Source organism: Lotus japonicus, chromosome 3 (genome assembly GCF_012489685.1).
Source record: "Lotus japonicus ecotype B-129 chromosome 3, LjGifu_v1.2".
In the NCBI taxonomy this organism is placed as follows: Eukaryota; Viridiplantae; Streptophyta; class Magnoliopsida; order Fabales; family Fabaceae; genus Lotus; species Lotus japonicus.
The window spans coordinates 30,912,769-30,925,273 of record NC_080043.1 but is presented as its reverse complement, the minus strand read 5'-3'; the positions used below and the strand labels follow the sequence as shown (position 1 = coordinate 30,925,273).

The 12,505-nt window shown below is 36.7% G+C and overlaps 1 protein-coding gene across 1 annotated transcript; it reads left to right on the top strand.

Annotated features, from left to right (window-relative positions):
- Window positions 1–4,945: 4,945 nt before the first annotated feature.
- Window positions 4,946–11,827, top strand: LOC130749215 (LIMR family protein At5g01460-like). Its single transcript, XM_057602538.1, has 14 exons — window positions 4,946–5,626; window positions 5,808–5,893; window positions 6,975–7,090; window positions 7,197–7,307; window positions 7,673–7,771; window positions 7,869–7,991; window positions 8,155–8,217; window positions 8,300–8,364; window positions 9,699–9,808; window positions 9,915–10,029; window positions 10,134–10,199; window positions 10,532–10,642; window positions 11,200–11,266; window positions 11,394–11,827. Exons 1-14 carry the CDS (start codon window positions 5,277–5,279, stop codon window positions 11,439–11,441), a joined length of 1,530 nt encoding a protein of 509 aa, XP_057458521.1. The 5' UTR covers window positions 4,946–5,276; the 3' UTR covers window positions 11,442–11,827.
- The last annotated feature ends 678 nt before the right edge of the window (window positions 11,828–12,505 follow it).

Genomic DNA, 12,505 nt, shown 5'->3' with positions numbered 1-12,505 from the left:
ATTCACATATGGTTTGGGAATTTTGAAAACTAGGACGACAAATTGGACCCCAAAGTGCTAATGGGGATAGAAAGTGTGGGGAGATCAGCAAGGAAGATGTAGTATTTATAGAAGGCTGGCATCATTTTCTCCTTCACCACTAAAAGAAAAGGCATCGATTCACAGGTCTGTCAAAGCATTACAGAGTAATCAGGTACGGAGCATAGAGTTTCAGGTCGAGAAGCTGTAAAGGATATCATACAACTGTAAGCTTGGTGTGTAGGAACAGAGGTAGTTATTACGGGGAGAAGGTTCTAGAACAGAGGTAGCTACGGATCTCAGAGGATTATGAAATGGGTGAAAGGCAACGCTAGAAGCTATCCAAGAAATTAGGCACCAACCTGTAAAGCAAATTCGACATCTGGTTTATGGAAGACTATATTGGGTTCCATTCTAGCCGACGAATGAGGACAGAAGGACCACTTGAGCCACGAGGGAGGTTAAAGCTTCAGGAACCTTCTACCGGGAAGAGGGCAGGCAACAGAGGGTGAAGAATCTAAATCTTATCCAATAACATAATTACCTATTACCTAGATCATAGATCACTAATGGCGAAGAGGAAGATGACGCGAGAGGGAAGAACAGAGGGTGAATATGAGAGGGTGAAGCTGACAGAACCCTACGTGAAGAGGAAGAGCAGAGGGTGAAGCTGCGCAGTGAAGGGGGCCACCACATGATTCAATAGGCCCAGCCCAATACTCCCCTGTACCAAAAAAAAATGTTGGTTCATGAAAAGTGAATTTAAATCCTTTAATTGTAGGATATAAGATTCATAAATTATTGAATAGCATTATTTTATCCTCAACAGTAATAAAATTATTTAAACTAACTTACTAATTTCCTATTATGATGAGCATCTTGATGGGGTGATTGAGAAATATTTTAATCTCACTTTATATTGATACTAGTGTTTTATAATCTTAGTTCAATATTCAAATTTTAAATCTCAGTTAATTTTAAAACAATATGAGTAACCATCATGAGTGTTTTATAATATTGTAAACATTTAATAATTCTTAACTATAATAAAAGGAAAAAATCAGGCACATGGTTAGACAAAATTGAATAAAGTTGTTTTTCTATATTTAATTATGTAGAAAATATTTAATAAAGGCCTGATATTATTTTTTTCTTATCTTTTTCATTCCACGTCATTTTCAAACCTTACAATAGGGGAGACACTTGGGAACTCTTGGAGATAAGGGTTGAGTGATGGATTCAATGACGAGGTACAGCGGAGTATTCGAATCTGCTTGTTTTTTCTTTTTATGTTTGTAAAGTTAACACTGAAAATGGATGACTAATTTCTCTTTGTTGGATTAGATGTAGTTTTTTAATTTTTATGTATTCTATTTGATCCAGCCTATATATAAAGGTCGTGATGAAAGAAGGCTATTGTTTGCCAGCAGATCACCCTATTTTAATTACTTGGCCTCTTCCTTCACACTACAAAACAAGACATATCCTTCAAACGGTGGAGGATACTGTGTCCTCTCCCAAAGCGAATTGGGTTCACAATCTGAAGAACAAGAGATTAAACAAGGCATGTCTTTTGAGTCTGTAAATGTATTGAAAAACATTCTACCGTGGTTATGGCACTAGAAAGGGGTTTGGATTCATGGTAAGATACTCTACAAAGGGGAAGGATTGTAAATTGAACTACATTATACTTGCATGTTCAAGAGAAGGTAATTATGTTTCACCAAACCCCACCAAGTTGAAGACCAACCCAACAACAAAGAATAGGTTCCTACCAAGATAATTTATATAAAGATGATCTGACCATTGTCATGAGTGGCCCTAGGAAATCAAGATTGTTTCATTCTAACAAAAATATAAGTATGCATGTGAAAAGGACAATTGAGGTCAATGATGAAGCAGGTGTATGGATTAATATAAGTTTTTGTTCTCTTGTTCAGGGTGTTGGAGGATACAAAAACTTACATTTTGTTGAGAAAGACATACGCAACTTGGTGGGAAAAGAGAGGCGTGCTCTTGGGAAGGAAGGGGGTGGAAACACATTGCTATCTTAGTTTGCACAAATTCAACAAAAGAATAGTGATTTCTTTTACGAAATTGACTTAGATGACAACCTTCATGTCAGAAATGTATTTTGGGCTGATTCAAGGAGCAAGGAAGTGCCTAAGTACTTTGGAGATGTTGTGTCATTTGACACAACGTACCTGACCAATAAAGATGACATGCCTTTTGCTCCGTTCGTGAGTGTCAACCATCATGGACAATCAGTTTTGTTTGGATGTTGACTGATATCTTCCGAAGACACTAACACATTTGCATGGTTATTTGAGACATGAAAGTGTTGTATGTTTGGAAATCCTTCTCGAGGAATTATCATAGACCAGTGCAAGGCCATGAAAAATTCCATACATTTGGTCTTCCCATTTGCTCAACATAGGTGGTGCTTTGGGGCATATAATGAAAAAAAAATCTTGAAAAATTCAATGGTTATGGAAAGTACAAGGGAATCAAGAATGACATGAAAGAAGTTGTTTATGATTCATTGAATATCACTTAATTTGATAGCCAGTGGAACACATTCATTGACAAATATGAGTTGATGAACAAATATGGATTGTTGCATGTCAACGTTCAAGGCCCTTACTATATTCTTCATCTCAAGGCTCTTCAAAATTCAATAATTCAAAAAGTATTATCACTATGTAGTTATCCAAAATGTATTATCACACCTACTTTTCTTGTAAATAAACATTCCCCCATTTTTCCTTTTCTATGTGGTTTAACAAACTACCCAAAAAGCAACAAAAATTGATGCAGTACACCATTTTTCACAAAAGCTAAGATCAATAATGTTGTAGTCAAGGGCAAAGCTAGAAACTTAGCTTAGGAGTGACCATTGACCAAGACTAGTGACTATGTTACTTATCTTCCAATTTGACACTCAACAACACAAATGACCAATCTCCCCCAAAATAATTCCTCAAAACCCACTTGAATCTAGTAGCATACAACAAACACAGATTAAGGAACAATAACCTCCTAGCCAACAATGCCACTACCAATATGTGCTAAAATCAGGTAGATGTAATGAAACGAGTTTTAATTTATTTCATTCCCATATTATCCTTATTATAAAACACATATTTTACCTTGTGATGACACAATATAATTTCAATAAGAATACAAACTTGCACACTATTATTCCTAGCTGGGTAAGCTTTTCACTTCTATAAATATTCATTAGTTGTTGTTCTCTAAAAAGATAAAAGCCTTATGTTTTTTCACAAAGATTCACAACAACGCAACTTGTGCTTGGCCTTCTAGTGATTCACACATGATTCATACACCCATAATGCCCAACTTGATAGAATACGAAAGACATACATTTTTTAATAAATGACTACACCCATCTACAAAATGACATATACAATAAATGTGAGAAAACATAGGTGGTAAAAGAACAAATTAAACTAAATCCAATTCATTCAAAAACATTTATTTGACTTCTTGGAACATAATGTAGTCAAAATTTACAAAACATGTTGAGATGTTTTAAATCAAGTTGCCTTTTAAGAAGTTCTAGGTACATACAACCTAACAGAACCGACAATGATATTGTAGAGATAAAGCGGAATGGTAAAGAAAACCCAACAAAAAGCAAGACTCACAATATTTTTCAGAACAAGGTGAATGGTTGTTGGGCTTCGCGTGAGAGGGGATGCAGTGACAAATCAAGATCTTGTGAGGGAGATCGGGTTGGAATCGGCGAGGAGCGTTGCGGCGTGGTGTGATAGACTTGAAGAGCATGGTGGTGGAGGCTCGCATGAGCCAAAAGAGCGTGACGACGTTTCGGTTGCAGAGGTGGGTGGTGGCGGTTCGCTAGAAGAGGAGCTTGGTATCGGCACAAGAGGCAACAATGTGGTTGCGGCGCGAAAGGCACCGAGGTGGCGACGATGGAGTGGAGAAGGGAAATATGACAATGGTGTGCGATTTAGGGAGGGGAAATGGAGGTGGTGGCAGTGGCAGAACATGGTTGAGACATAGGAGGCCGTGGCCTCCCCATAAATTTAGAAAAATTCACACATACATATACATTATATGAATATAATAATTTTGTATGCCATATTATGTATGTTGAATATACTCTGCACTAAAAGCTTCATACTCTCACATGTTTCAGACATTTTAATTTATTTTCTACTTTTTGACTCTTGACAATCATCGAGTATTGGACTTGTTCATTCATACATAATATATTAACATATGGTCTTTTTTTTTTACAAACGGAAAGAGATATAAAAATTAAGAATTTATTTTTTAAGAGGAAAGCGTGTGAAAAATTGAAAAAAATATACCTCCATCAGTTTCATGTCAACTGAACATGAAAAAATACTCATAATCAAAGATTTGACGAAAAGATGAACAAATTTATAAAAAATTTCCAAAAAATTACATATTAGCTCATACGTTAAAAAAACTTTGGCGCCTCCAAATAATATGTTCTAGTTCCGCCACTGGGTGGTGGTGCGGAATTTGGAAGGAGAAAGGGGGTGGCGGCTCTATGGTGGTGGGATTCTCACTCACTAAAGGAGATAGGGAGGAGAAAGGGGTTCGATGGTGGTGATGAAAAGGTGTGAAGACCTAGTGCTGTTTGAGTTTTCCCCCTCTTTATTTGGTGATCTCTCATCCAGCTTGGAAGCTGACTCATCACATGCTTACGTGGCCAGAATGGAGATGGGGTGGTGGTACTGTAGCAGGTGTGTGTATATTAGAATTGCTCCAAATTATCAAAAATATATATATATATATATATATATTTAAGTCCATTATTTTTTAATATTATTGTTTCGTTTGCCGCGTAGCTTCCAAGTATGCAACAAACGGTTTATTCTTGTTGTCAAAAAAAAGTAACCAGCGGTTTCGCAGTGCGTCACTTTGGTACTCCACGTTCACTACAGGCTGGTTTCCACACTGCTTCTCTTTCTTCTAGAGCCGCGCAATTTACACTAATACCCCTAAACCACCTTCAAATCATTCCCAACACCAAGGGGCACAATAGTAATTCAAAACCTTCATCTCCAAACCACCGCTTCCATCGAAACCCACCGGAACCAGAAAAACAATGCTCTTCATTCTCTTCTTCCCAAATCCCCAATTCGCGTAAGCCCTAACCCTAACACCATCAGAACCCTAAATCCCCAATTCTTCGATCTCAGAGAATCTCGAATCGCGCATTGAGAGAGAGAGGGGTTTGAAGAATGGGCGATTTCAATCTCGCCCTGGTGATTGTTGCGATCGTGGTGTGCGTGATCGTGTTCCTCTTCAATGTCTACCTGCTCGTGAACTACCAGCACCCTGATGATGTGAACCAGGCTTACTTCCCCAAATTCGTCGTCGTTTTGGGACTCTCCGTCGCCGCTATTTCCATTCTCATGCTTCCGGCGGATGTCGCTAACCGGCAAGCCTGTCGCCACGCGATTTACAACGGCGCGTGTAATCTCACGCTCCCAATGAAGGACCTCTGGCTTGCCATCTACATTCTCGACGCGGTTCTCGTCTTCTTTGTCATCCCCTTCGCCATGTTTTTCTATGAAGGAGACCAGGACAAGTGAGTTCCTGTTTTGGAATGCTTTATTTTTTTCAGTTAGCAATTCTTGCTTTAACTCTGTGTGCTTTTGGTTTTGTTTTATTTGTTTTTGTTCTTAATTGAATTAATGTAGCGTGATTTGAGAACAATTCAATGAGTGTTGTGTCATTTTTCTGTTGGTGGTTGTGTGATTTGCGTGCAGGAGTGTTGGTAAGAGGATTAAGAGTGCGTTGTTGTGGATGGTGACCACTGCTATCGTGTGCGCTCTTGTCCTGGGTACTTTGTACGGTATGCTCCTATGCTCTTGTTGATTTTCTACTTTTACTTTGACCATTTTCCCTTATTTGTTTGGTTTTCTATGTGTATGCGAGAGGTAGGGGTAAGTTGTGCTTCGATTTTAACTGTAATTTGAGGGTTTGAGATGAACCGGTTATGTTTATTTTGGGTGGTTGGGTTTGTTTTGTTTGATGAGCATTTTCATTATATAGTGCAATGGCCTAATGTTGTTTTTGGATAATGCTGCAAAAAAAAATGATGTTTTTGGATAATGATTACTGTGTCTGAGTAGTGGGCTAAAAACTGGAGCTAGAGAAAGACTGGATTTGGCAGGATAAAACTATATTGAGGCAGGAGATCTTTCATTTGTTTCTTGCTGGTTGCATGGTTTGTACTTGGTTGTCATAGGTATCCATTGATTGTGGTTCTCCTTGTCTTGGTTTTGAAGCTACATACCATTCATCCATCTCCTGAATAACTTCCAGCTGATTGAGGAAAAGAAAGAAAAGTGTGTTTTAGTGATTTACTCCTGTAGGCTGTAGCGTTGTTTCATTGCTTTATTATTAAAGGTATCACTAAGTAAAGTTTTTGCTGTTTTATAAAGCAATGTTTAAGTGTCAATTGATTAAGAGAAAAAATGGTTTGAAATGGATTTATGGTAGCATAAAGGTCGGGATTTTGCAAGAAAATAAAATCTCAGAATAAGGTAGGGTGGGGTATTGCATTGTTCATGTTTAAAGCCCAAAGGGCTCTTGCATGAGGAAACATGTCACATATAAGAGAAAAATATCTTTCATGAACCTCCAGAATCTGTGATCACAATGTTGCAGCTTGCAAGGCAATAACGTAACCTTTGCACCAAGTACCATCCTCTAAAATCTATTATCATTAATTATACTTCTATCTCTTCTTTCTTAAAAGAGTTTTTCATGACTGCAGTTCTTAGATGGACAATGTGTTTACTACGTTGAAAAATCTAATTGTTGAGTAGTAACCATCGACAGTCTCGAGTAAAAATTTCAAATCTGTTGATGCTTGATGTGAGCTTTAACCTGTGTCTGATTGTGCTTTTATTCTATGAGTGAGATATCAGGGCTTGTTGGTAAGGTGGATTTTACCGTAAGGCATCTCTCTTCTTCCACAAGCTCATTTCCTAGCTCATGGAACTTCAATAATGGTCAACAGTGTATTGGAAGTGGCACCAAGCAGGTCTTTCTTTAACAGCTAATAGTCCATTTTTATCTGGTTTTGTTTCTTTTAGAAGTAAACTTTTGCTGTTTCTCATTTTGATTTTTTACCTATGTCCTAAAAACAGTGTTCTGCATACTCTGCTAGTCCTTCATCAGAGAAAACCTGGACCATGAGAGCTACCTTTCCAGAATATGTTGTTGCTCTCGCAACTATTGTTGGATCTGTTCTTTTCTCTGTAAGTTTATTCTACTTCTCCAAATTCAAAATTCCTATTTCATATGCTGCCATGACAGTTTATGGTTTTATGCATGTTTGGGCATCTTTTATTTTTTCAGAGTAAAGTAATTTTTTATATTGTCATTTTTTTTTGAAATGGTTGATTTAGGATATTGTTAGATTTTCTGACTCCATAAAAAAAAAAATGAAATGATACCATAAGCAGTGGGAAAAGGTATGGTGGTTGTTGACAACATAAACTTCGCAAAACCAGGAGCAATCTCTTGTCATGACTTAATGATTGCGATCCCAGATGACATTTACAACTGCTTTTCCAAATTATGATATAAACGAATAACATCTGTTTCTCACAATTCAATCCAGATATTTGGTGGTGTTGGTATCGCTTGTCTTCCATTGGGACTTATATTTTCATTTATTCGGCGTCCAAAGGCTGTAATCACTCGCTCACAATATATCAAGGTGCTATATACTTCTATTGCAGGGGGCATACTGCATGTTATTACATGTGTATTTCTTTTTTCATGCACTGTACTATATTTATGGTGGTTGGTTGTAGGAAGCAACTGAACTGGGTAAAAAAGCAAGAGAACTGAAGAAAGCAGCTGAGTCACTTCGTCAGGAAGAAAAAGGTGGTGCAAAGGGTAGGAAATTCCGTAAGAATGTGAAAGCAGTAGAAAAGGTATTCAAATATGGGTGAATTGTCAGTACTCTATACTATAAACTTAAGTATTTTATGTGTGCAGTGTACCCTTCTTGGCCGGGGCTTTGCTTATCATAATTTAATGTGTGCTGTTCTACAGTGTTTCTAGTTTCTCACTTATCTACTTAACCTGATTTGCCAGGAGTTGTTTCAACTAGAAGAAGATGTAAAGCTTCTTGAGGAGATGTATCCGCAAGGGGAAAAGGTAGATACTTGACTTTCTAGCTTCTTGATTATAGCCTTATTAGCATAAACAATGTGTAACGTTCTCCCACTTATGGATGCAGGCTGAGACAACATGGGCACTAACAGTTCTTGGGTATCTAGCGAAATTTGTTTTGGGAATTTTAGGGTAAGCAATGATATATAACAATCAAAGATGCTAGAAATGCATGATGCTGAATGACCCCCTGTAGCTTTTAGAAGCTATTCCTCTGATTTTGTGGTTGTTTCTTCTCTGCCTTGCACCATTGAGTGATATTTTGTATACTGATGGACATATTTCTCACGCTGAACAATATATTTCTCACGCTAAACTAAAACTGGAATTTCACAAGAATGAGAATCAATTTAAACTTAGAAAGACCTGTGTTAAAGCATTTAACTATATTTAAAGCTTGTCATTATATAGTAGAGAGAAGAAATGAATATGATGGTGCACTCCGGTAATAATCAACATCACTTTTATATGTACTTATAAGAATGCTGATTGGATGGCTTGTGTTAAGGTCCACATTGACTAGAAATATGACTAAATAAGTTCGTATTAATGCGAGAGAAACCCTCCCTCTAAGGTAGCTTTTAGGGTAGAGTCAGGCCTATCCTTAATTACAAGATTGTATCAGAGCCTATCCTAGATCCTTTTATTGGATCACCCATAAATGGACACTCGTAGATGTCTAGTCTTGCAAACTTCACATTCCAGATGTTTAGCCCTGAGCATGAGCGGGGTGTTTTAGGGTGCCACGTTGACTAGAGTTATGACTAAATAAGTCCATGTAAATGGGAGGACAATCCTCAACTCTAAGCTAGTTTTTGGGGTAAAGTGTAGAGTTAGGCCTAGCCCAAATTCTAAGAGCTAGTTCTTCTTATTATGCAAAGTTTATTGATTTTGATATACTGTTGGGAATATGGGTATGTGGAATGAAAATTCGTGTGTAATTAGAGGTTTTTTCTTCTTTCTCTTTTTTGTTGGGGCGGGGGGGGGGGGGGGGGGGGTCTTAGCAAAGAGGGCACTACTTTTTTTCCCTGTGTTTAGTTATTAATCTATTCATTTGCTTCTTTGCTGATTTTGTAGTCCTAGTTTTTTATGTTTTTTTTCTAATGTTAATTCATGAGAATGTAACTTGCTACTCCTTTCTTGGCAAATAAATTATCAACGTATTGATGATTAAATATTACTTCTTTTCTCCTGCAGTGATCAAACTTATATAAGGCATTCTTGTTTGAAATATGAAGTAACAAACAAAATAGCAAATCAATTTTATCTGTTACTGTTCATAAAAAATATATATTACAATGCAAAAGTTATTGTATCATAAGGATCCTTTACCATAGGCATGAAATCTCATAAGCATTATCTCACTGTATTACTGGAATGTTTATGACGATTGTTTATTCTACAACATGTGTTTATGTTTTCCCATGTATTACTATTATCTAACCTAAGTTTGAAAACTGTGCCAGGTTTATCGTTTCTGTGGCATGGGTTTCTCATATCATTATCTATCTGCTAATCGATCCTCCTCTTTCTCCTTTCCTGAATGAAGTTTTCATCAAGCTGGATGATATCTGGGGTATGTTAGAAATTTTTTGCTTTGTTATCATTCCATAAGCAGCTATATCATTATATTTTAAATTTTATTCAGTTATTCTTCATAATATATATTCTGCTTTCATCAGGTCTTCTGGGTACAGCTGCATTTGCTTTTTTCTGCTTCTACCTTCTCCTTGCAGTGATTGCTGGTGCCATGATGCTTGGGCTGAAACTAGTTTTCATTACTATACATCCCATGAAGTAATTACATTGTGAAGTCAAATACATCATTTTACTTCACTTCTAATATCTAATTGCTTACTTTATTGTTTCTGTTGATCACTATTTGAACTTACCTATTGTAGGTGGGGAGGGACTCTCATGAACTCTTTTCTGTTCAATGTGGGGCTTATCCTTCTTTGTTCCATTAGGTCAGTATAGCCTCATTGTTACCTTTTCAAATGGATTATTATTTGTTCAACTTTATTTGTTACCTCAGTATAGCCGCTCATGTGATTCAACATTTATGTTTAAGTTTTTTAGCTTGAACCATGATAAGAATGCTTAGTTGAAAGTGAATGCACTTTTTAGGCTTTGATTTTCTTGTAATTTTAAAAGTTAAAGTACTTGGTAAATTTATATTTATTACAGGTGCAGCCATTAGTGCTCTGTATATAATGTGGATGGGGCAATTCTTGTGCTGTCACATGATAATGTCATACTGTGACAACATTGCTGAAAGTTCTATTGTTTACATTTTCAGTGTGATCCAGTTCTGCTCCACGGCATTTGCTTACTATGCCCAAGCAACTGCTGCACAGGAAATTTTTGGCCACACTTTGGAGTCGCTCCGTGGAATTAAATATTTGTACAAGTGAGTCAAGCCAGATTTTGATTTTTCTCTCTCACTCCCCTTCTCCCAAACAAAACGTTCTTTTTGTTAACTCATAAATTTAGACCGCGTGATGGAATGTCCCCAGTATATCCTATAAATCCCTTATTTTCAGTTGAGATTCTCCATGGAATAACGCCATTCACAGACCCAAAATATGAAAAATTTAAAAGAAACTCAGTAGGTATTGGCTTATGTATACAATGAATTATATGATGCATTATTGAGACCTAATAATGTGTGGGTTTTAAACATATATGCTATTTGGTACGAAATAATTCGTATTTTAACAGTTAAATAACAGATGCCATACACACTTTGTACATCTTATGCATATATTTGTCCCCTGCAGCATTATTGTGTTTTAAATGTTTTGGGAGTTTGATTTGTATCATTCACCTGTATAGTGCCCATATTAGGGGAGTGCTTTTGATGATTATCCTTTTTTAGTTAATAATGAGGGTTTCTATATATTATTTAGTACTGATATTATTCATGCTTTACTTATATAGTTAACCCAATCATTTGTCATATCACAGGTACAATGTATTTCAGATCGCATTTGTTGTTTTGGCTGGATTGACGTTTGTGTATTATGCTGCCTTTGTAAGTTTACCTCTGGAAAATTTTCTTCTCTCTTTTGCTGGACCCTCCTTGTGGATAAAAACTTGTTTTTTTTTTATATTGTTTGCATTGTTGCTGATCCTGAAGTTTTTGAATTTGGTGATACCAGGGATGGAGAAGAAAGAAGCCTAGTGGCAGGTTCCAGCTGTCTACATGAGGTATGGATGGTTTATAGCATGGAAGAGTGTATCTTTTGAAGGGAGCCATCGTAGATTCCCTGTCGTATCTTCTCATTTGGAGTGGCTTTTATATTCGGATGTGTTTTGTTATGTTAAAAGCTCTTGAGTTAGCTGATCATCATCCGAGTAGAATCATTTTCCTGCGGTGTAGTCATTAGGCTGGTGTTTGTGTTGTCACGTAGGTTGTTGATTCTTTTCTCACCCCTTGTATGTATTATTCCTTGGTTCAATTTGTGTTTCATATTCTTTTGATTATGTATTTGAATATATAAGGTGCACATGAGACTTCAGGGTTTCTAGAACCCTTTGATGTAATGCAACCCTTGGCACACAGGAAATTTTAAGAAATGGCATTTTATGTTCATGTGTTAGAGTAGTTAAGGTTTATGGGGATGCTCTTGATTTCCCACTGCTGATTTATGGGGCATGCTCTTGATACACATTCCTATAAATAATGAAAATAGTTGAATCACGGTAGCTAGGCACTACTTGCATAGCTAAGGTTTCTTCCAGATGAAAGATACATCTACAGAGAATAATTGTTGAAGGCGTTGGTCTAGGCAAAGTTGTTTGCAGCATTCTTGCTATTGACTTCGCAGCTGAATGAGTGGTGGTGAGAAACAGTTCTGCAAACATGTGGAAAAGGGTTGATTTTCACAAAAACTTAGTACCAATATGGTAAATGTAAGATAAAAACAGACGGAAGAGCAGATCAGCAGACGTGTTAACCAGAGAGGAAAAATTATATTATATATTTTCACTCTTGATATCGTTGAAATATTTACTAATCAAATATCAATGTATTTTTACTCTCATATAAATATGGTTTATGCAAAAATTAGCAAACTCAGTATTCATATTAATTTTTTCACCAAAACTAAGAACAAAATGTGCTTCCGTGTAGTGGTCTTGTATTTATTTCATGACTTCAATGTCTTGAGTTCCAATTCCATCAGCATCACTCTAGGCATTGTTGCATTAATTAATAAAGGGGGGCATGAAATTTGGTGCCCAGTGCTAGAGGGATACTTGCGGGAGAGGA

Bases quoted from the DNA above. Each gene is read 5' to 3' on its own strand.
- LOC130749215 (XM_057602538.1), top strand. From the start codon at position 5,277: ATGGGCGATTTCAATCTCGCCCTGGTGATTGTTGCGATCGTGGTGTGC. The intron at 7,091-7,196 runs GTCTTTCTTTAA...TCCTAAAAACAG, and splicing joins TTGGAAGTGGCACCAAGCAG to TGTTCTGCATACTCTGCTAG. The intron at 9,809-9,914 runs GTATGTTAGAAA...TGCTTTCATCAG, and splicing joins CAAGCTGGATGATATCTGGG to GTCTTCTGGGTACAGCTGCA.